Source organism: Crinia signifera, chromosome 2, assembly GCF_055691185.1.
Source record: "Crinia signifera chromosome 2, ASM5569118v1, whole genome shotgun sequence".
NCBI classification, from domain to species: domain Eukaryota; kingdom Metazoa; phylum Chordata; class Amphibia; order Anura; family Myobatrachidae; genus Crinia; species Crinia signifera.
Genome location: NC_139218.1, coordinates 266,787,425 through 266,813,146, shown reverse-complemented (window position 1 = coordinate 266,813,146; position 25,722 = coordinate 266,787,425). Strand labels below are relative to the sequence as shown.

General features: G+C 40.2%; 1 protein-coding gene across 4 annotated transcripts in view; it reads left to right on the top strand.

The window, feature by feature from the left end:
• The window catches only part of GABRB3 (gamma-aminobutyric acid type A receptor subunit beta3), a 357,556-nt gene that overhangs the window by 320,511 nt on the left and 11,323 nt on the right, over positions 1-25,722 (top strand). For all 4 annotated transcript variants that reach the window (XM_083168571.1, XM_083168570.1, XM_083168573.1 and 1 more), the window contains 2 exons: positions 245-382; positions 18,576-18,728. In XM_083168571.1, the coding sequence (XP_083024697.1) occupies positions 245-382; positions 18,576-18,728 (291 nt within the window). The remainder of the gene's footprint in view (positions 1-244; positions 383-18,575; positions 18,729-25,722) is intronic.

Sequence of the window (25,722 nt, the reverse complement as noted above, 5' to 3'; positions counted from 1 at the left end):
CAGCTAGTCCAGGGCACTAAACCATGCAACACCCATACCAGCATAGTCCTTATTGCAAGCATTTAAAATGTGTTAAGAGGATTAGTAGTATGATCACAGCAGGTGTGCTAGCAAATGCTATAGATGAGTGATTCATTTTATTTCTTGTCATGACTTTCTTCATCATAAATATTTTCATTTTACATTTTTATTTGCTCCGACAATGCAGTGTAGCAAATTACAAATCCCATATTTTGTTTTGCAGATGGATACACAACTGATGACATAGAGTTTTATTGGAGAGGGGGTGATAAGGCTGTAACTGGTGTTGAGAGGATTGAACTTCCACAGTTTTCTATAATGGATCACAGATTGGTGTCTAAGAATGTTGTATTTGCAACAGGTAAGATTTGTATAGTTATTCATTGTGTTCCTATTTTTTGGAGACCTTTGTTTACAAAATATAATAGTCATCTGATCATAAGAGTATCTGGCTTATCCCCCTTCACAGTATAACATGCAGTAAGCTTCTCTTATTGCTGGTAGAGTCATGTACAGTGCACAATATATCAGGGTTAGCTATTCTTCTCAGCTACTACTCATTCCAACACAACTGCTTCTGTACATAATGCACATGTTTCATGTTTCACTAGGGTACATTTGCTGTATAATATAATAACAGGAATAACAGGATTACATTTTACTATTATTATTCATCTTATGAATGAAAATAAATGATTATCTTTCATGCTACTTGAGTGTTAATAAATATAGGAAACGATGCATATCATTAAACTGTCCAGTGGTGTCAAAAGTGTGTGTGTGTGTGTGTGTGTGTGTGTGTGTGTGTGTGTGTGTGTGTGTGTGTGTGTGTGTGTGTGTGTGTGTGTGTGTGTGTGTGTGGGGGGGGGGTAATCTGAATCTGGGTGTCACTGACAGAGGGGGTAACACCAAATGCTGACTGCTCTTCAATGACAGGATCCAGATTTTTAGTGTGGTATTCTTTGCAGCACCCAGCTCCTGCCACAGAGGAAGAGCCAACACTACATGCATCATCTACCCGTGCAGAGAGTTAGATTTGGGTGGGGTGTGTTCAAACTGAAATCTAAATTGCAATGTAACAGTAAAGCAGTCATTATTTACCCTGCACAGAAACAAAATCACTCTCCCAAATTTAACTCCCTGCACATTTGCCTCACCTGCAGTGCACATGGTTTTGCCCATTTTCAGGACAAATATGTCCTGCGATCAAGTCTGAATTAGGCCCAATATCTGGACTTGCAATCTGTAATAAAGACTTGAATAGCAGCTGGACAGGAACCAGAAGAATAACCAGAATGGAAGCTGTAAAATACTTGAATAGCAGATGGACTGGAACCAATGAAAATAACTGGACTTGGAAGCTGAAGAATCCTTGCTGATGATATAGCAATGAGGAGCACAGCAGACAGCTGCATACATTGCGGTAGCGACGTTATACTGGCAAATTGAACCAGTAAGAAAATTTAATTTATAGGGTCTGTGCTGATTGGCCATTGCAATCAGTTGGTTGGAAACTGCACTCTGGGTAGTAGAGTCCAACATGGCTGCGCCTATACTGGAGTTCTGTAGGGAACCTTGGTGTCCATGAAAAGCACCGCAGCATTAAGTACTTTTACTACTCTGTGATAGGGAATGTGAGACAATTCTGATTGCAGTTTGTTTTACTGCCTTAGCGATATTAATTTTTTGGCCCCTCTTCTAGACTCTTGTTTCATCATGAGAGGCAGTAAAAGTGGCATCACTGAAAGTTGCAAGACCCCCACTTATAAAAATAAAAAAAAGGCCATGGCCTGAGTCTTTCCTTGCCATTGCATGTGGTGAATGGCATGTTGGCAATTTCATGTTTTTCTGCACCAAACTTTACTTCTGTTAGCTGTGTTTTTTTCTTTTCTAATGTATATTGGTTATTTGATTTTAGATGCCTTCACATAGAGCCTCCATGCCATCGAGCATGGACTTTAGTAGATGTCTTTGAAGGTGTCATCATTATGACTGGTGACAACAGCTTCAGAGCTAGTAGTTGGTACTTGGGGCCAAATATAATAGGGTGCAAGAATCAGATATTGAGAGAATTTTTAAGAGTATTCCCATTTTTTTTGAAGGGGCAATCAATTACATGACAAAATCAATCTGTTTTTTTAGTGTAAATGATTGCCGCTTTAAAAAAAAATGTGAAACCTTTCCCAAAATCTCTCACTTTCTTTATCTCGTACCCTATTACTTTTGGGCCTTGGTTTCTCTTTTCTAATCTGATTGTCCATCTTTCTTTTATTTTATACATATTAACGCAAACAGTATACATTACAATATACTGTACATACTGAAAAACGGTCACAAATTTTATCGTAGTACCAACAGAGAAGAAATTTACAAAAGTAACAGAGAAAATCAAACTCCTAATTGACCACCAACAATCAAAACAAGTCTCAAGCTTGGGCAACTGAGTACCGAGACATCAATGGGATTGCTATAAATAAAAGACTTCCCTTGTATCTCCATATATTTATTCAATTTAAACCATCTCATATGAATGGAGGAGGCAGAGGAAAAATATTTACAATTAGCAGTTTCAAAGAGTAAATGCTCCTGTACCTTATGGACTATAGGGCGTAGATACGGAATTTATGTAGATTTCCATAGTGGACCAATGGCGGCTTTAGTGGCGATCGAAATGTGACCAAGAATATATTTTTTCCCCTCAGATGTGTAAATTGTGGTGAAATAATGCAAGCAAAGGGTCAGCGGGGACCTGTTCCCTCAACACAGTAAGGATAAGAGAGAATAACTCAGGGGGCACTCCCAGAAAACAATGTAAAATAGATACAATACCTCCTCACTTCCTCCAGCAAAACTGGGAGACAGAAGGCCAAATGCTATGCTGCCACTGAGGGGTGAAAGATGATCTCTGACATAACTTATAGAACATCTCCGTGTGGTTTACGCATTTAGGTATTTTGAAGCAGGAAAGAGAAATAGAATCTCACTGTTCTTCTGAATATGTTCTGGACAGATCCTTTTCCCATCTGATATGGGCCGACCATTTCCCCTTCTTGGATTGAACAACCATATATTACATTATCGAATGGCCACCTACTAGGTTTTATTTCTTTTTCCTTCAATTTTAGAAATACCTCAGAAGGAGCCCTTCTCCTCTTATTATAGAAGAGGGGTTTGGCTCTCTGTGTGACCTGTCTGCAGTGACAGTGAAGCATGTATCAGGGCCTGTGTATAGAGGCCTCTGCTGCAATCCCCGTTGCTATAGTAGCTGCACCTGAGGTCCAGAAGGTAAGCAGCCAATCTTCCCACTGCCTTTGTATGCCCCAACTGTTAGTCCCCAGCCATGGCTTTGCAAGCAGAGATGTGGTGCAGGTGGCTGGTTCTCTGGCTTGTACTGAAGTCCACGTGCGCTCATCCTACTGCAGCTGCACGGAGCTCCCAGGCTCTGCTGCCGGACAGGATGTGGTGTCAGGAACTAGCCTCTGACTGGATATGCGTGTGGCATGAACGCATCCTGCGAGGCTGAGCTGCAGGAGCGCTAAGTACCTGAGCTGTCAGGTGGGGGCGACAGAGACTGCACAGTGGTCTCATAGCAGAACTGGCGGTAATGTACCAGTGCTGCTAGTTTTATTAGCATGTGGAATCCCCCATGCTTTTCATACACTGAGCGGATCTGGGGCAGCTAGAAGGTGGAGGGGCAGAGCTTACTTACTTAAGTATGAAGGGAGGAAAATGGATGGTCACCAAATATCATCTTCTAGAAATAATATATAATGATGTGTTGTTTTCTCAATAATCCTGCTGCAGCTTCTGTGGAAACCTTATTAAAATAGTGTGACTAGATGGTTATGACTAAATATAATATAGCAGCCACAATAATAAATCATTTAATATCAGTGTTCTGAGATGTATTGGCCAATCAAATCAGCTATCTAGTGCTGTTGTTCATCATAGGTATCTCTCTGTACCAGCAGTCCAGCACCCGCAAAGATATGCCTCCAGACATGTATAGATCTAATATAGTACTTGAACACACCCTTTAAGGGTAAATTTACTAAAGCTTCCAAAAATAAATATGTGATGTTGCCCATTGCAACAAGATTCAGTTATTGTCTAGGATGCAATGGAGAAATGATAGACAGAATCTGCTATGGGCAACATCATATAATTTCATTTTTAGAGGCTTTAATAAATGTACCCTTAAGGTGCCCATACACGGTACAATTGCCGGGTATAGGGCCAGATTCTCTAAGCTTCAAAAGTGATAAAATGGAGAGTGATAAACAGCCAGCCAATCAGCTCCTACCTGCCATGTCACAGACTGTTTGAAAAATATCAGGCAGGAGCTGATTGGCTGGCTGTTTATCACTCTCCATTTTAGCATTTTTGAAGCTTAGAGAATCTGGCCCATAATGAGATAATTGTCACTATATAGTTGAAGGAAAAAAAAATATAATACAATGTAATATAAAATAATAAAAAGATTATACATACTTTATAAGCTTTTATATTATTTTATACAGTAGTTCATTGTATTATTATATTATTATTTTCCTTCACTTATATAGTACTAGTTTAAATACAGTACAATATATGGAATGTAAAAACAATGGAAAACTTGGACTTCTCTGCATGAGTCATACAGTTTTGCGTGCATTTGTCTGAGAACTATTTCTTTATTTTCAATCATTTTGGTTAAGAGGTAAAAAAAAAAAATCCCGAAAAATATTTTCTGCACTCATTTTTAATGTACTGTAGTACACACAATTAATTTTACATGGTGAGATTTTTTTCACAATTAGACCGACCAATTTGATTTAATGTCTCTTGGTGCCAAAGATGTTTAATAATACATTACTTTTGAAAATGTTGCATGTAAATGACAAGACTGATGCCAGAATGGACTGCAGCGGAACTTATAACAGACGCTACATTATTAAATATTTACCTGGCATCAATGTAATAGAAGAAATGTCATTCACATTACATTCTATATTTATAAATTATACAGTAATCTAAAGTTTAAATGAACCATTTTATTTTATATGCACTAGTTCTAAATATGCTTGGGATAGGCATATTAAAATCCGTACAAAGAAATAAGGATCAAATATGGTTTGAGGTAACATTTTTTAAAAAGGGGCAGACTAGATGGGCCAAGTGGTTCTTATCTGCCGCCAAATTCTATGTTTCTATGTGTCTATGGTACGGTAACAGTTTTTTCTATAATTTTTTCAAGAATTGAACCTACAATCAGCATTGCAATATTTTAAAATATATATTCTCCTACTGTAGCTTATACTTAAATGTCTGATTATATACATGTAGTATAATAAACTGTTGACCTGTTTATAATAAAAATGATCAAAAATTGGTGTACAGTTTTGCATTATGTCGGTGTTCAGGCTTTTATTGCAAGTAAATTGGTTATGTGCCCCCACTCTTCCATCTAAAGTAATGGCTGGTGGGCGCTATTCAATTGTTTTGTTTTTTTTAACATGCTGATTGCACCCATACGAGTCATGTTTAGCACTGTAAAACGGCTGAAAACAACAAAAGTGCTGGCCACGATGTGAAAAGTGCTAAACTGGTCTCTTTTCACATATTTCTGCTCACCAGAATTGGGGAGGTCTGTAAGCAAAAATGCCAGCACAAGTAACTGTTTCTTAGTTACTGGCCAGTAATGCATTTATAAATTTAAAGGCATTACTGTGACTGCATCTGCTGTGCATCTTAATCGCAATTGTGGCTCTGCCCACAGACTCTGAATGCATGCACAGTGTGATACAGATGCATGCGCAAAAATCAGAAGCGCGTCTAACTGAGAAACAGGCCCAAATTGAAAATTGTCAAATTTCAGAAACATACTGTCATTTTATTTCTTTGCTACAAGATTTAAGGGATATACAATTACAGTAGCTCATGAAAAAATTTGGGATTAAAAACAGGGTTTTCACAATTTTTAAAAACATTTCACCAATTTCAATTTGTTAAATTTTTTCTTGAAAAAACTATATATTCAGGTGAAAACACATAGGATTCAGGATTAGCTATCTCTATCAGTTTGAGTATAGCAGGGCTCAGTCTTAGGTCCTCTGCTTTTCTCAATCTACAGTATGCCTCAGCTCTTTTAGATTTCAGTATCATATGTATGTGGATCATCTGTGTCACTGAGGGCCTTATTCTAGTTCAATCTTTCTGACAAAATCCTTCTTAGATGGCCAAAACCATGTGCACTGCAGGTGGGGCAGATGTTACTTGTGCAGAGAGAATTAGACTTAGGTGGAGTTTTACTTCAAAGTGAGATCTATATTGCAGTGTAAAAATAAATTAGTCAGTATTTTCCCTGCACAGAGACAAAATAACTCACCCAAATCTAATTATCTCTGCACATTTTACATCTGCCCCCCCCCCCCTGCAGTGCACATGGTTTTGTCCATCTAAGAAGGATTTTGTCAGAAAGAGTAAACTAGGATAAGGCCTTATGTGCTTTTGGGAAAATGTGGGGCTGACACTGTGGGGGAAATTTACTAAAGGAAATTTGTAAAAAATAGGTGTATTTGTATCCAGAAATACACTTATTTTTGACATTTACTATCCCGATAATACGGCAATTCGTATTCGTATTGGTAGCACATCAATACGAATACGAATTGCCGTATTTTTGGGATAGTAAATGTCAAAAATGAGTGGGTACTGCTTTCCTATCACGGCACCCACGATCTAGATTGTATGTGTGGGGCTGATATCTCAAGCATCTCATGCATCTTATGTGTTTGTGCGGCATAAGATGCATGAGATGATGCAATCAACGCGATCGACGAGATTAGCATCTCATGCATCTTATGTGTTTATGTGGCATAAGATGCATGAGATGATGCAATCGACGCGATCGACGTGATTTTTACATTGGAATCAATGTAAAAAGCCCCCAAAACCCCAATTTTAATTGTTAACGCCACCCCACTATTGACGCCAACCCGAAGCGTGGCGAGCGCAGCGAGCCCGTGAGGGGCGGCGGTACGCATCCTCCGACCTTTTCATACCCCCACTATCCACGTCGGCGTGGAGTTGATATTTGAGCCCGAAGAGTGGTGAGCGCAGCGAGCCCCGCGAGGGGACGTGGAATACATGTAAAGTAGTCCGCGTCCGCTCGCCACACTATATAAAATCAACTCCACGCCGACGTGGATAGTGGGGGTATGAAAAGGTCGGAGGATGCGTACCGCTGCACTCACCACGCTTCAGGTTGGCGTTGATAGAGGAATGGTCAAGAGCATGGCAACTACAGTTTAATGCCAAAAATGCAAAATCATGCACTTGGGTTGCAAAAATCCAAAGACTTAATATAGTATAAATGGCACTATAATGGAAACTACTGAGGAAGAGAGGGATCTAGGTGTCACTATTTCAGGGGACTTAAAGGCAGGTAGGCAATGTAACAAAGCAATGAAGAAGGCAAGTCAGATGCTTGGTTGCATAGGGAGAGGTATCAGCAGTAGAAAGAAAGAAGTAATAATGCCACTGTATAGGTCATTGGTACGACCTCATCTAGAGTATTGTGTTCAGTTCTGGAGGCCATATCTCCAGAAGGATATAAATACATTAGAGACTGTACAAAGAAGGGCAACTAAAATGGTGCATGGCCTACATCACAAAACCTACCAGGAAAGACTAAAAGATCTTAATATGTATACTTTAGAGCAGAGAAGGGAAAGGGGGGACATGATAGAAACTTTCAAATATATCAAGGGTTTTAACAAGGTACAGGTGGGAGACATTCTTCACAGGAAGAGGAGCAGCAGAACACGAGGACATGCACTGAAACTAGAGGGAGGAAGATTCAGGGGAAATTTGAGAAAGAATTACTTCACAGAAAGAGTAGTAGATAAGTGGAATAGCCTCCCATCAGAGGTGGTAGAGGCAAATACAGTAGTACAATTTAAACATGCTTGGGATAGGCATATTGATATCCTTACAAAAAAATAAGGATCAAATATGGTTTGAGGTAACATGTTTAAAAAAGGGGCAGACTAGATGGGCCAAGTGGTTCTTATCTGCCGTCAAATTCTATGTTTCTATGATAGTGCTGGTGGCATTAACAATGGTTATTGGGGGCTCACGTTTTTTTTATCTCATGCATCTCATGGATCTCATGCATCTTATGCATAAGATCCATGAGATTAAAAAATCGGGTCCATCGCGTTGATTGTATGCCTTAAGTACCTTAAACTTAAGGCATACAATCAATGAGATGGGCGCCGTGCTAGGAAAGCAGTACCAATGAGTGTATTTCTGGATACAAATACACCTATTTTTTTTACAAATTTCCTTTAGTAAATTTCCCCCTGTAGGTCTGTTATCATCAATTTTTTCACCTACCTAAAAAAAATCCAGCATCAGTCCACAATTAAATATCCGGGGAGAAACCAGGGGTGAAATGTAATAGAATGAGAGATTCAGAAAGTGAGAGATTTCGTAAGAAATCTCCAGTGTTTTTTTAAAGTGGCAATCATTTACACTGCAAAATCAAACTGGTTTTGCAGTGTAGATGAATGATTGCCCCGTGTCTTCTCTTCAATCTGGGTTATTCTGTGCAGTCATTTTTCTGTTAACAAATAATAATACACAATTATTTGTGTAATCAAAACTTGTATCTTTTTAAAATCCGATTCATTTATACATTACAAATAACACAATAAATAAGATACTAATGCACAATTGCAATAGACATACTTTGCATGATAATAAGCTATTGGACCATAAAAATAATGACAGTACTGGGGACTAATCTTATTTTTACTAAAACTGGACAATCTTTGACATTTTGGGGGGAATTTACTAAGATGTAAATTCTACTTCACATGTGATATTGCTATGGGCAACCAATCAGAATCTACTTCTTATTTATTTAGCACCCTCTAGAAGATAGTAGACATGATCTGATTGGTTGGATGTGGGTAGGTGTGATAATTTTTGACAGGCGCCCAGAATTAAAATAAAATTCCATTTATTGATATGTGAATATTCAATGAAAAACAATCAATAAAAAACAATAAAATATAGAGAAAAAAGGATAAAGATGTTTGTAATATAAAAAATCAAGTAAAATTCTTATTTCTTGTAGAAACAGATAAAAGGTGAATCCTTACCCCTAGGGGTATTTGGAGCCAGCAAGGGATGGAATGTGGCAGGGATGCAGTCCGGAAGTGCACCCTGCTGTGGCCCCAAATACCTAAGCACTGTTGTAGGTACACCTGGAATCCGTCAGTCCGTTAGTCACTTGTGCCGACGCGTTTCGAGCCTCTAGTGCTCTTCTTCGAAGGCTGCCTGAGAAGGAGCGCAGGACCTGAGACTCAAATACACTCTTTCCAAATGATCTGATTGGTTGCCCATAGCAACATCACATGTGAAGTAGAATCACGGGTGAGATTTAATAGGATAAGAGATTCAGAAAGTGAGAGATTTGGTAAGAAAGCTCCAGTTTTTTTAAAGTGGCAATCATTTATACTGCAAAACCAGTTTGATTTTGCCGTGTAAATGATTGCCGCTTTAAAAAAACTGGAGATTTCTCACAAAATCTCTCACTTTCTGAAACTCTCATCATATTAAATCTCACCCCACATCTTATGTGTGCGCTATATAAGAAACTGTTAATAAATAAACCCTAGAATGTCTGCGTGTGCGTGTACATGTGGTAGGTAATATATACAGGTTGAGTATCCCGTATCCAAAATGCTCGGGACCAGGAGAATTTTGGATAACGGATTATTCCGTATTTCGGAATATTTTAATATTTCAATGATGTATTTTGAAGTATCTTGCATTTATGCTGTATAAACACATAATATACACACAAATATATTTTATTACCACATAAAATACACACAAACATATTTTAATTGTTCAAAAAACAAGGTTTCAAAACATGAAACAAAATTTATGTACTATCTCAGATATTGAATTTGAATGCCAAGCAATCATTGTCTTGCACATATATAGTGCCAGTTACATATCATGTCCCCAGTGATGCTGTTACATATGTCCCCAGTGAGTTTTTAGCAAAAAAAATAAAAATTTTCACTTTCTGGAATGTCCGTATTTCGGAATAATTCGGATAACGGATATTCGGATACGGGATACTCGACCTGTAGATTGTAAGCTCCACTGGGGCAGAGACTGATGTGAATGCTCAAATATTCTCTGTAAAGCGCTGCAGAATATGTGTGCGCTATATAAGAAACTGTTAATAAATAAATAATAAATCTTAGTAAATTTCCCACTTTGAGTTAAGATAATATGATTTGTGAATTAGGTTTAATGAGAAGTTCCATGGGTTCACTATGCTCATGAAAAACACTTCTGAAGAAGCATCATCCATCAGTTCATGATTCTTGGTCTGAAGATAATGATAATGATAAAGATGAAAGATTCAAAGATTTTATCTGACACTAAGTCCAATTTCTGGAAAGGATTTGAAGATACATAAATACAGAAAAGTATTTCAAACCAAATTCATTCCAATGCATACTGTATTACCTTCCAAGTAATTGGAAGTAGATGAATGAGAAAGAAAAAAAAACTTTTGATTGGTTAAAAAAAAAGTTAGACTAGAATGGCTGCATTATTCCAGTTGGATTCTGTGGCCAAATAATAGAAACAAGCACTTTGTTCTTCAGCAGGTTTCTGCTTTCTTTCATACGGAATACTGGACATGTATCTTTGAAAAATGAATCTGCCTATGAGGAAATTGTACCTGATGAATACTAAAGGCCCATGGTTGAGGTCACTAGACTGGAGTGATACAAAATACCCTAGGATAGATGTATCAAGTTTCAGAAAGTGATAAAATGGAAAGTGATAAACAGCCAGCCAATCAGCTCCTAACTGCCATGTTACAAGCTGGATTTGAAAAAGGACTGGTAGGAGCTTATTGGCTGGTTGTTTATCATGCTCCATTTTATCACTTTTTAATACTTGATACATCTGGCCCTTACTCTTTCCTATGTAAAGGTTGATCTAGGTATAAGTTTAAAGTATGTTACAGCTACTGTGTATTAACAGTATTAATTTATTTATGGTCCGTTAAAGGTTTACCATGTGTTCCACAACATCACTGATAATGAACTACTAGCTCTGGGCAGTTTTTGTAACATCTATGTCAGTATTTGGTACTAGTTCAGCGGAACCCTACACAATATTTAATAGTAATTTTTGCAATTTTTATGTAATATTATGACTTTAAATTATTTTAGTAAGCACCAAAAACTGAAGCTCCTTTTGTTTTTTCATCTGACTTATCATGATTGCTGAAGGACCATGCTGCCAGAAGGGGTGTGGCCGGATGCCAGAGGGCTATGACAAGCCACTAACAAGCAATGTCTTAAATCCCCATTACCACGTGTGTTGATTGGGTTCTGAGCTTGATGATTCGGATCCATAATGTATTTTTAAAATGATTTTGTTGACAGACGGACAGAGAACAGGAGAGGGAAAGCTCTTAGCAGAGAGAAAAAATGCTAGTTTACACAGTGGAAGGACAAAGGGTCTGGGGGCCAGATGTACAAAGCATTTCAAAGTGATAAATTGCCATTAGCCCCTAACTGTTATTTTCAAACTGTAGCATGATAGTTAGGAGCTGATTGGCTGGTACTTTATCACTCTCCATTTTATCATTCTTCAAATATTAGTACATCTCACCCTGGGTGAGACTAGAGACGAAAAGTAACGATGGCATGTACAGGAATAAAAGACAGCAGAGAGGCAAGGCAAAACCAGAGAGACTGGCCCAGGCAGAGTAATTGATACAAGTTTGTAGCTTGGCAACCCTGTACTGGCCTCTAGTTTTTTTATATTAAAAGCAAAAATCTTTGAGGCAGTGGCCACTGGCTGAAACAGATAGGATAAGGACAGAGACTCTGACACAGATGAAGGAAAGGCAAAGAAAGCACAGACAGTTGAAGGTCAGAGGTTGTTGCAGAAAGGGGAAGGGCAGAGGGGCTGAAACTGAGAGTATGGAACAGAAAGGGAAATGGGATTCTGACATTGATGGGATGGACAGAGAGGCTGCCATGTATAATACAGAGAAACTGACACAGACAGAGGAAGTTCAGAGAATAGCACAGAAAGCACAAAGAGAATGGATGCATATGAGACGAGCTGAGGTTTGTACATAATGGTTCAGATCAAAGAGGTGGTTCAGATAGGAGGCAGACAAGATAAGGCATATAGGGGCAGATGTATAACCATTCGATATGGGGGAGAAGGGGTATCAGCCCACATTATGTGCACTGATACCGCTACTCTCCCATGTATGACGGAGCCAGCGCGCGGTAAATGACAGGGGCGCTATATGATAGCAGGCCGAATGTATGAATGGTCAGCATCGCTGACCGTTCCGCCTGATGCTGGTTTTGGCTTCGCCAGCAGCAGGCAGGCGAAGCCCAATCTAAACAGCAGAGACAGCGCTGTCCCTGCTGTTAGCTCTGGGCTGTGCTGGGGATCTTGCATGAGTAGCGAGACCCCGCGCATGCCCAGTCCAGCCGGCTGAGGGAAAGGAGATAGCGCATCAGTGTAAACTGATGCGCTATCTCCAGGAGGGGACAGGAGGAGTTAGCGCTCCCCCACTTCGGCAGATAAGATGTTAATATATCTTGTCGGTCTCCCCTCCTGCTTCGCCTCGCTAATGAGGCGAAGCAGGAAGTATTATAGCGGCGCGATAAGCGCTGCTATAATACATCTGCCCCATAGTCTCTTACTTTGTGTACAAGCCTGACACAAATGTATAGTGTAAAAGAAAATGTGAAATAAGGAATACCATATATACTCGAGTATAAGCCTACTTTTTCAGAACATTTTTTATGCTGAAAAAGCCCCCCTCGGCTTATACTCGAGTGAGGGTCCCACTTGAGTCAATACGTTTTCCCAGTTTTTTGTTGTAAAATTAGGTGCCTCGGCTTATATTTGGGTCGACTTATACTCGAGTATATACGGTACTTTGTTTGCATTCTAGTTCTATACTTTGCTTCATAGTTACATAGTAGTTAAGGCTGAATAATGCCAAATGGTGGTATGGAAGCTGCAGTGGCACCTAGTTTTTTGTGCCCATGTCTGATATAAAGTATAACATCTCAAAAACTGGCAGATGGATTATATTTTGCATAGGGCCTAACATAGAATCTGTAATATTGTTAAACCAAAGCTAGAACGTGAATAGAATTTCACTGTAACGATTTAGGATATACAAATCCATAGGTGCTGGGTGTTACTAGGTTACATCTGAGAGAAAGAGATATTTTCACTATTGTGTCATAATGACCTGAGGGAAAATAGGACCTTACAGTTTTCAGAGATAGTGATTAATCATTTGCTTCAGTGGTTGGCTAAGGTCATCAGTCCTAATAACCTTTTACAGTCATATATAAAAAGGCAACACTACACTTAAATTGCTTTAGAAAATGTAATACTCTGAACTTTTAAACCAGAATTCACTCAATTCCATTCAATTCTTAATCATGTTCCTGTACCTGGTATCCATCATGCTACTGTAACTAATAATGGATAGATGACTAAATGGCTCATAAATTGTGGTATTCCTAATAATTTAAATATTTATATATATATATATATATATATATCAGCAGAAACACACATTGATAGCTGCTAGATATAAGGTAAGAGAGCTCACAGTTCTGCTTCTTCTTCTTTTGCACAGCACTATTGCACTTTTCAGCACACGTCCTGTTGAAAAGACTGTACCAGTCTTGAAACGTCGACCTATGACACTGTATGTATGAATGACTGTACACCATAAAGATGGTTTAAACACCTAAGCCTGTTGAGCGCCGCCTCCTCCTTGTGGACCCTGTCATAGGTCTCAAGACACATGCACCATAGAATTGACTGGGAAAGCACCACGGCGCGCTGCAACCTCAACGAGAGTGCCGACTAAACTGCTATATATATATATATATATATATATATATCGATAGATAGATAGATAGATAGACTGATTGTGTTGTTTGCCAGCACCCAAGAAATCAAAATATACTTGCCATGTACCCTCTGTAAACTCCAGCCTTTCTCAGCCAGACCAATGTATATAGTATGCTGACAGTGGCTCTCTGGACTTCATAAAGTCAATAAAGCCAATAAAAGCTGAAACGACACAGGAGTTAAGGATATATATATATATATATATATATATATATATATATATATATATACAGTTCCAGTCCAATTGGCCAGAAAGGGCACTCACCAACAAATGCAGGTAAAAGTTGCTTTTTAATCCAAGTATGGCATCATTTAGGTCAGGTCAACGTTTCAACCCCGTAGGGCCTTTTTCAAGACAGACAGATATAGTTCAGTGTGTCACCAAGGCAAGCCAGGCATACACTGACACTGCAGCAGACTCCATATATACCATAGCCAATCAGAAGTGAATTAATGCACTAATCAGAAATAATTAACACCTGACTGAAAGGAGGGCCTCCCTCCAGCAGCAGAATCAATCACAACACATTCTCATATTTACTGAGTACACTGGTGTGGGAAAGATCTAAATGCACTACAGGTGCATAGAACCAAAGATGTTATGTGATGACACAGATAAAGAAACATATCTTACCATATGGGACATATCGCTATTTGCAGGAGCCAACGCGTCCAGGTATCCCGAGGCCGCCGTGCCATAGCAGCGGTACCCGGAACCGGACGAATGCGGTTCAACTGCGTTCCAGCAACTACGGATACCCGTAGTGTACACGCTGACATATCCGCGAAACCACATATACTGAGGCCGCAGGTAGATACAGGCGGCACCCGGAACTGGGTTTGCGTGTCATATGCGTGTCATCCAACGAATTACACTGATATGCTGTTGCATCATGGAATCAAATCCTACCATCAAAGACGGCGGTATCTGTTACCAGTGACAGCTCAAAGATAGTGGGCAGACTAATTAAGCCTACTGACTGATTGATTAATACTGGAGATAGTGCTCCAAGATCCCCTGTGTCTCAGGATATGTGTTGGAGATCTGCAAGCTGGGGTACATTGGTCCAGACCTTACACTCAGAAAAAAATAAAATACAAAACTAGCAATATAGAAAAAATGCCAATATATATGGAATCCTATAGCAGTTTACAATGTTTTATACATATTCTCAGGGGACTGCACCCACCGCAATATTAGACTAATAAGTCAACATTAAAAACAGGAGTTAGTGCAAATAAATAGACTGTGGGGATGTAATACAGCACCACCACATCACTCAGTTACACCAAGCTCACTGCTACCACCGGTCACCACATTGTATCATATTATCATCATTATAAAAAGATATTTAACGGATTGTTTTCATTTAGACCCTGTGGATCCAGAGTGTTTAATTCATAGATCCAACGGGCCTCTTTTCTCTTGAGGATAAGTTCCCGATTTCCCCCACGGGGGGGTTTTGGTACATGATCAATTAACATACAGCGTAAAGATGAGATCTGATGTTTATGTTGAAGAAAGTGCCGTGCCACAGGCTTGTCCGTACTTCCAGTAGATAGCGCTGTTCTAATTGAGAGTCTATGATTGGCCATTCGTTCTCGAAAATTTCTAGTGGTGAGACCAATATAATACAATCCTATTAACCTATTAATACAAGGATTGTATTATATTGGTCTCAATATATACAATGAAGTGGAGAAACCGCACACTCAATAGTTCAATGTGTGTAGGTGCTAGAGAATACACAATAATATATCCAATAGATCCCATCCAGAACTAGATTAAAACATAGGGACCAGCACACCACCATTTGAAATGCAAAAAATTCTTTAGTAAGAATAAAAAGCTATGCCCTTGAGGAAGGAGGTTGTACTCCGAAACAGCTGTCGGGCAGCTAGGGTCATGGAAGGGATAAGCAGGTTCACCTACACACAGCTCCCTCTGAAGTCCTGATAAGTATCCATGGCACTTGATCTTATTCTATTGGATTGATGTCTGTGACGCTTTTTATTCTTACTAAATAATTTTTTGCATTTCAAATGGTGGTGTGCTGGTCCCTATGTATTCTTTAACTGTTAAAGCAATATGTTAGTTTACATAAAATGACCTCTTTCTGTAAGAAATGAACAGCAGGTATTTCAAACAAGTGTTACAAGCGTTAATATACTGTATGTGATAGTGTGCAGGCTTGGCAGGTCTTCTGTTGTCCATAATTATTTTATAGCATTATATAGCATTAAATCACCATCTAATGATTTGTCTACTGTGTGCAGTCTGTGTGTAACCCAGAACTTACTCTGCTTGTGCAATAGAAACAGACTGATCGGGGCCAGAGCTGACATCACATGCCCTCAATGAAAATGCTTGGGCACATCTGCATTTTTTCTGAAACTCCCCAAAAATGTCAGGTGACCACTCTTAAATGACGGCTTCCTGTCAATAAACTAGCGAGCAAATTGTGATCAGAATAGATACTAGATTTTTGGGTAAATACTGTAGCCTCACATTTGTGCGCTATGATCGGAATGCACGTGTAGTATATTGATAATCTTGATAATCGCAATCCAGTCTGTATAACCCACTATGCTCATTGGAGCAAACTTATTAAAGTTATTTTGGGGTTCTTTCATTTCCCCTCGCTCACATAAATGAAAAATACCATACATCATTTTATTTAGTGGCAATGACTGTACAACTATTGGGGGAACTCAAGCAATCACAGTACCAACAAAGTTGGAATTTATAACTTTGCTTATGGCAACAACAAGAAATATTAAAAGTCCAAATATATATGCAATTAGCAGACTGCAAAAAGAAAAAATTTAGGATTCATGTATGTGTGTACATGAATCATACTCTGTGCTTATATACTGTGTGTGTATATATATATATATATATATATCCAAGTATCCCGACAAGCGGGGGGAGGTGAGTAGCACTCAAGGGTCTGCAGTATTCAAAGAAATAAGCCAATGGCAAGTAGTAATCACGATCAAGATGATTGTGATTACTACTTGCCATCGGCTTATTTCTTTGAATACTGCAGACCCTTGAGTGCCACTCACCTCCCCCCGCTTGTCGGGATACTTGGATATATTGTTGCTACCAGGCATCGTAGTGGAGGCACCAGGGCACCCTTACAGTGGTATATTGGAGTGCTGGGTCACACTTGGAGTTTATATATATATATATATATATATGTGTATATATATATGGAAAAAGTATTGTGTCCCTAATAATGCGCTTATAGAAAAGCAGCACCCCTATAGAACCTTGCTGTTAAAAAGGCAACAGAAAAAGAAATAGAGAAACAGAATAGAGGTGTGCTGTATCACCAATGCCAATTCTTTAAAAGGTAACTTTTAAAATCAATAAATCAATAATTGGTCAAAACAAATGGACATTTATTAGATATTTTCCAATAAGTGTAAATTCATCAGCATTTTCAAAGGTCAATCCGCAGAGCTGCGGATTGACCTTTTATGTGACACCTTAAGCTTAAGTCAAGACTGATTGACTTATATCAGTCAAGTCTGACTTAAGTCAAGACTGACTTATATTTGTGAACAGGGGAAAAATGATTGGATGGTCGGCGAACACTGAATGGTTTTGTCCCTGTATGCTCCCCTGCGAATGAATGTTTATGCAAACATAAATTCACAAAGCGGCGGGGATGTTCGGACAGCGGCAGGGGGCGGGCATTGGCTCAACTGGGGGGTAACATTAGTTGGCTCGCTAAACAGCGAATTTACACTGCTTAGCACGTCAACCAGAATCACCCCCAGAGTATATGAGGAAAAAGAAGGGTTGGGAGGAGCGCGCCTCTAACTGGCAGCTGGTACTGGGGTTGTCAGCCCCGATACAAAGTAATACTGTGAGAAAAGGCAGGTGTACCAGCGGCGGCTGTCACCCCCAGTGTACACTAGTGAAAAAATGTGTCCGTTCATGATATAATAGAAATAATATCACTTTTCAATTTGACAGTATATTACAATCAGACAGGTATTTATTATAGCTGTGTGCGTGTGTTCCCTTTTTTTGTAAATATTCCTTATTTCGGATGGATAGATTTGTTATAGAATATATTCAAGTGATTAGATAACAATTGTTAAAGCACCAGTTGCAAATATGCTCAAACCCCCCGGACATGGCATTCATAATATCAAATAAACATGTTCTTTGTGTAGGTGCTGTAAGAGGTTAAATTATTCTGATTTTAGTGGAAATTACCAATGTTCCGTACATGTTTTTTCCTGGTTGAATATTTGAAATAAGAAGCTTCCTGTTTAAAGTCTGTAATATTTCCTTGTGAGAGGACATTGGCAGAAAATGTAATGAAATAACATATGCACTCATTTTTCATATTCCTAAGTGCTGTTAACTTGAGAAATGTTTTAAGGTTAGTCGGTGTGACAGATACTCTATACAATAATTAATTCATAGTCTTGCCTTGGAATACTTGCTCACAAATATTATTTAAATACAGACTTGTGACCAACAAATGATGGTTTATATTATTCCAGCAGAACTCATACTTCATCTTTATTTTTTATTTCAGGTTCCTATCCTAGACTTTCCCTGAGCTTCAAGTTAAAAAGAAATATTGGATACTTCATACTTCAGACCTATATGCCATCCATATTGATTACTATATTATCCTGGGTATCATTTTGGATCAACTATGATGCATCAGCAGCAAGAGTTGCCCTTGGTATGATTATGCTGAATCAATATTTTCCTTAGATGTGTGCTTATTATCATAAGAGAACTTTAAAACTGAAACTAAAACTCTAATTGTCATCACAGACAAAATTGTAAATATATATACATACATACGTATGTACGTACGTACGTACGTACATAAATACATACATACAGTGGTTCAAGTGGAAATTTTGTAGTGGGGATACGAAAAAGTGAAGGTTGTAGTTATGCATGCGATGAAGGCACGCACAGGCTCCAGAAAGCGTGGCCACTCAAAAGGGGACATGTCCTTACTTGTAGTGTACCACACCATATACCACTTATACATAGTATGCACTACAATATTAGGACCTATTTAGTACTTGTTACACATTATGCCACATGGAATGAGTCAAAATTCACATTATTCCACATGGAATGAGCCAATATTTAAATTAGAGCAATTATAGAGAATGCAATGAGCAAAAAATTAACAAAATTCACGTGCCACATGGAATGAACCAAAATTCACACAGAATGAACCAAAATTCACATTATGCCACACAGGATGAGCAAAAATTCATATGCCACACAAAATGAGTAAAAAATCAGGGACATATTGAAGCAGGGACAGTGAGTGACAGCAGCGACACAGGGACAGTGAGTGACAGCAGCAATGCAGGGAGAGTGACAGTGGGGACATAGGGAGAGTAACAGCAGGGACATAGGGAGAGTAACAGCAGGGACACTTGGAGAGTGACAGCAGGGACACTGGGAGAGTGACAGCAGGGACATAGGGAGAGTGACAGTGGGGACACAGGATGAGTGACAGCAGGGACACAGCAAGGGTGATGAAATTTAGGGACAGTGATGGCTAGGACAGTAATTGACAGCAGAAACACAGGGACAGTGACAGTGATAGCAGGGATAGTAACAGTGGAGACACGGAGAGAAGACAGTGGCAAGACATGGAGAGTGAGAGCAGGGACACAGGAAGACTGATAGCCAGGACACAGGGGGAGTGTCAGCGGGGACACAGGGAGAGTGTCAGCGGGGACACAGGGAGAGTGACAGCAGGGACACAGGGAGAGTAACAGTGGGAACACAGGGATAATGACAGCAGGGACACAGCAAGAGGGACAAAATTTAGGGACCGTGACAGCAGGTATAGTGAGTGACAGTAGTGACACAGGGATAGGGAGTGACAGTGAAGCCAATTGGAAAGTGACAGCCAGGACACAGGGAGAGGGAGATTGACAGCAGGGAGAGTGTAAAGGAGGGTGCCTGCTGAGCATCAATGAGGGTGCCTGCTGAGTGGGGGCGGTGTCACTCTCCGCCCACTGAGTGTGGAAGAAGGGGTTGCCATTGGTTGCCCACTAAGTGCAGAGGGGTGGAGTTGCTGCTGGGGCTAAAGGGGTGCGTTTTGTGCTGGCCGCCCACTGATTGCAGAAAGGGGGGTTGCTACTGGCTGCATGCTAAGTGTGGAAAGGGGGAGTTGCCACTGGCTGCCCACTGAGTGCGGTAGAGGGGATTGCTGCCAGCCGCCCGATCACTGCTGGCCACAGTGATCGTGAAGAAGCTGTTGGAAGTAAAACAAAGAAAAGAATGCAGTGCTTGAATTGCCGGTATGCCATTTTGTTGTGCAAGCACTGTGTGTGTGTGTGTGTGTGTGTGTGTATGTATAGGGGAGAGGAGACCTGCGCTAGAGATGAGGTGAAACAAACCCACAAAACAAAGTAATGTGTGTGCAGAATGATCTCAAGAAAATGTATATATATAGTTAACAGCATATCAAAATGATGGCTTCTCTAATGTACTTTCACTTTGAGCTGTGACAGTTTTTTAGCCCACAAATTTTCCACCACACCTCCAGTCCCGATCTGCTCCTACCTCCAATCTTGTATGTATATATAAAGTATAAAATGTTAAAGAAATATCTATTCCACAAAATAGTGTAGGTTACTTATGAGGTAAAATAATATTGTTTAATTCTATTCTTTTAAAGTAATACTTAATGACCTGTAGTATATATTTTATGGTACAGCCAGAATGATGACACCTTTGCGACCATCACATCATCAATTATACCTTAAAATAGGAAAATTATTAATGTTGGACTACTAAACACTACTGTGGCACATTGAAAAAAAATTGCTTTTAATATGTTAAGATAACTTTTTCTTAAGTTTTCTTTAAAAATACTTACTTGATTGGTCAGAGTTAAATACAATCTGTTTAGCTGATGATTGGATAGCCATGTGTGCATATTCATCTGCTGACAGATTTGTTAGTTGGGAAAACACCCTGAAAACATGATCTGTGCAATTTCCCTTTCATTTTGTCAACTAAATGGGTGAACCTACAATAAAAACTATCCCAGCTCCACTGTGCTCCCAAATCTGCCGCCTGGTTTCCATCCAAGGAGCACCACTCCATTATATGCACTGGAAAATTAAAAGTTGGACAGTAACCCGGCCATGTGCACATAGCATTTCTTTGTCTCGTCTCTACCACTTAACAGATCTGTGTATAGGCTGTGAGAGACGTGACAGACCTGGGAACTGGTCCCTAAGTTCACATAAAGGTTTCTTTAAGGTGAACGTATCTTCTCATAAATCCCAACTCCAACAGATGAAACGCACCATTCACATATAGAAACCAAACTGACCTGTACAAAGGTCCCTATGTTCACGTAGCGTTTACTTTCACTTTTGTATCCTCCTTAGGGCAAAAATGTAGGCAATGGAAATTTCCTTTTCTTCAAAGATATTTATTTCCAACAAGTAAAAAACAACAGAATAAAAACGAAGTAAAAATGGGAGCCTTTGCAGAAAAGTGCCAATATACACAAATTTTATCCTTCTCACCCGGAATGAGTTGGAATAAATTGTGATGCCCAGATGGTATGGGGTAAATATTGGTCTCTCCTGTGTCCAGCGTCCCTGTACACCAACGCGTTTCTGATGTCACCGTCCTTCCTCAGGGTGTCACACCCTGAGGAAGGACGGTGAGGTCAGAAATGCGTTGGTGTACACATAGGGATCCACACGCAGGTCAGTGTGCTCCAATAGGAATCCTCTGAAGCCCTATAAAATTCCGGGAGAAACAAAGAGAAGTTACATCTTACTATTTTAAATCAGCATCGGGTTAATGTCCAACTTTTGATTTTCAAATGGGTGAACCTAGAATGTGGTATTTACTCATTTCAAAATATACAATCTATACAATAGTGCTAACACTAGTTTCTTACTGGATGGATTTCCTGCTTTTATGACAAAACTAACGTTTGCAGCTTGGCAGACTGTTTTGTTTCTTAGGCTGGGTTCGCACCTAAATATTTAACTGTCCAATCTGTCAGTGGGAACAAAAACCCGGGAAATGTATATGTGCAAACTACAATCAACATTTTGATCCAACATGCAGAAAAACAGACAAAAATCATTGCTTGGATAACATTTGTTAAATCAATTGGTTTAACCAATTTGTCTGACCAACTATTGTCTGTTTTCCAGCATTTTGGTGCAAGTTTTTGATTTGCTCCCATACATTTCCAGGTTTTTGTTCCCACCAGATAGATTTGACAAATACATCTGTAGGTGTGTACATCCATGTATTTTTTTGTAATTGATAAACCTGTTTAGATCGGTGTAGCAAATGTAGGTACTCTTTACCTAGATGGGCGCCCGTCGCGGTCATCGCGGGTACATTTATGTCTGCCCGCGACGCGACCGACGCGATGCCCGCGATTTCCCATTGAAACCCATGTTAAACATGGAAATCGTGTCGGTCGCGTCGCGGCCGGCCATAAATGTACCCGCGATGCCCGCGACGCGATGCTCCCGATTTACCATAGGAATCAATGTTAAAAGGCGCGATGGACCCGATTTTACTGTTAAATGGCTCAATGGACCCGATTTGGCCATAGGAATCAATGTTAAATGGGCCACAGAGCCCATTAACCCTTAAATGTCCCCCCCAATTTTTAACGCCACCCCACGATCCACGCCAACCCGAAGCGTGGCGAGCGCAGCGAGCCCGCGAGGGGCGGCGGTACGCGTCCTCCGACCTTTTCATGCCCTACTATCCACTAGGGCGTGGAGTGAGAATATAATAGTGTGGCGAGCGCAGCGAGCCACCGAGCCCGAAGCGTGGCGAGCACAGCGAGCCCCGCGAGGGGACGCGGAAACCTTCACAGTTATACGCGTCCCCTCGCGGGCTTCACAGGTGTCCGTGGCGACGCCGACACCTGTGAAGCCCGCGAGGGGACGCGTCTACCTGTGAAGGTATCCGCGTCCCCTCGCGGGGCTCGCTGCGCTCGCCACGCTTCGGGCTCGGTGGCTCGCTGCGCTCGCCACACTATTATATTCTCACTCCACGCCCTAGTGGATAGTAGGGCATGAAAAGGTCGGAGGACGCGTACCGCCGCCCCTCGCGGGCTCGCTGCGCTCGCCACGCTTCTGGTTGGCGTGGATCGTGGGGTGGCGTTAAAAATTGGGGGGGACATTTAAGGGTCAATTGTGCCTATTTGGGCTCTGTGGCCCATTTAACATTGATTCCTATGGCCAAATCGGGTCCATTGAGGCATTTAACAGTAAAATCGCGGTCAATCAGCCTTTTTAACATTGTTCCCTATGTATAAATCGCGGTCATCGCGGCCATCCCGATTTACCCGCGATGCCCGCGATGACCGCGATTTTTACCCCCGACGCCCGCGATTTCAATCGCTGGCGCCCAACTAAGTAAAGAGTACCCAAATGTATATTTATGTATATTTATGTATATAGAGAAATATGTATAATGAACATTTTGTAAAAAAAAAAATCCAGTCTTTCAGCATCCTGCACGTATTATGTTGCCACTAGACCTGGGTACAATGCACATATCCTGTATGTGGAAGACAATTAGGATAGTGATTGGGTTTGGAAAATAAATGTCAGGTTGACCATCTGGAAAATTCAATTGACCTTAATTGCAGGCAACATTAACATGTTTGTGCATGAGTGTGTGACACTGATATGTGAATGTATCAGTGTCACTAACAATGAGTAAAGTTATTGAGCTGGGAATTTGTTTTACTCAAGTTTATTAACTTTCTTTTTTCAATTAATTCTTTATTACCTCTTAGTGCTCATACTCTTGAGCATTTTGTGCACAGTGCTTACAGTGGGCCTGAATCCTGTTTGTAACTTAAGCAGAACAAAAAGCAAATAACTCTGGAACAAACCATGTTGCCATGCAAGAGGAGCAAATATATCTATATTTTTTTATTCTGTGCATGGTAAATACTGTCCGATTTTGCATGTAGCTCAAAAATGTTATCCAGCTTTATTTTACACTGGACACACCCAAATCTAAACCCCTCTGCACATATCACTGCACATCTTCTCCTCCTGCAGTTCAACATGGGCTTGCCCATATGCTTGCATACCTCCCAACTTGACCCTCTCCAGGAGGGACACAATGCTCTGCTCCTGGACTTTCCTCCTAATGTATGATTGCCATCACCTGTGGTGAAACACTTTTCTTATTGGTAAACCTGTTCAACACAGGTGATGGCAATTATACATTAAGATGAAAGTCCAGAAGTAGAGTAGATATCGATCTGTCCATCCATCTTGGGAGGTATGTGTTTTTTTTTTTTTTTTTGCTTTACATAATTTATCGGGCCAACTGAGCAATTAGAAAGGTGGGAACCAAATTATTAATTTAATGCCTATTTCCTAGATCCTTGGGTGTTTGCTGACAGCCTGGGTCCATTTATGTCAGTGTTCAAGATTGCACAGTGACTGCTACCATCTACCTCTTTATGTTGTCTCGAATCAATATGGCTACTATAGTGACATAAGGTCCATACACACTGGGCGACTATGCCCAGCGTGTATGGACAGTGATGATGACAATCACCGCTGCAGGGAAAGCTGCTCAGTGCATACACACTGAACGGCTTTCCCCCTGCCCGGCTCCGTCAGAGGGGAGAGGACAGCTTTGCTTTGCTTTCCCGGCGATGTCTGCAGGAGCGCGCAGCAGCATTCACCGCTGGGGCATACACACTGGGCGGCTTTGAGCTGAAAGCTGCTCAAACAGGCTGTTTTGAGCGGCTTTCAGCTCAAAAGTCGCCCAGTGTGTATGGGCCTTTAGAAAGGCAGTGGATGATTGGAAAGTTGTTAAGTTAGCTTCAATTACAATTAAAATTACCCTATGCTTCATAGGGATAGCCCAGATAGCAAGTAATTTTAATACTGCCACACACTACCAGAATATGGTATTTTATTTGCAGTGAATGCAAGTAATAAGAGAACTTGGGAAAATTGTGCTGCTATCCAAGTGCAATTTCTAGCAAAATATGGGTGGGGGGTGTGTATTCAATTAAGTTTTTTACATTCAAACTATTCATTTAAAAGTGCTGATTTTTAAAGTAGTAAAAACTGACTGGGATGCGCGTGCGTTTCAGTCTAATGGAGTCCCTCTTCGTTACCTCTCGCCAGCGGGTACATTCTGGCGAGCGCTGGCAGTGAATGAGAGGGGCTCCAGCCGTACTTGTGCAATAGCAAATCATTTAACACTGTCAAAAAAAAATCTGATTGCAAATGCCAATGATTCCTGTTAGTTAATTAATTAATGTATTTATTTATTAACAGTTTCTTATATAGCTCACACATATTCCACAGCGCTTTACAGAGAATATTTGAACATTCACATAAGTCCCTTACCCGGTGGAGCTTACAATCTATATTCCCTACCACATATACACGCACACAAATTAATTTGTGGGTTAATTTGTTGGTAACCAATCAATTAACCTACCAGTATATTTTTGCATTGTCGGAGGAAACCAGAGTACTCGGAGGAAGCCCACGCAAGCACGGGGAGAATTTACAAATTCCGCACAGTTAGGGCCATGGTGGGAATCAAACCTATGATCATGGGTTAATACCACTCACTATTTTTGTTTGGATTTTCTTATATGAAATAAGTTATAGTTACCTAAAATTGGTGCTTCAAAAAATTTGTAAACATTTTAT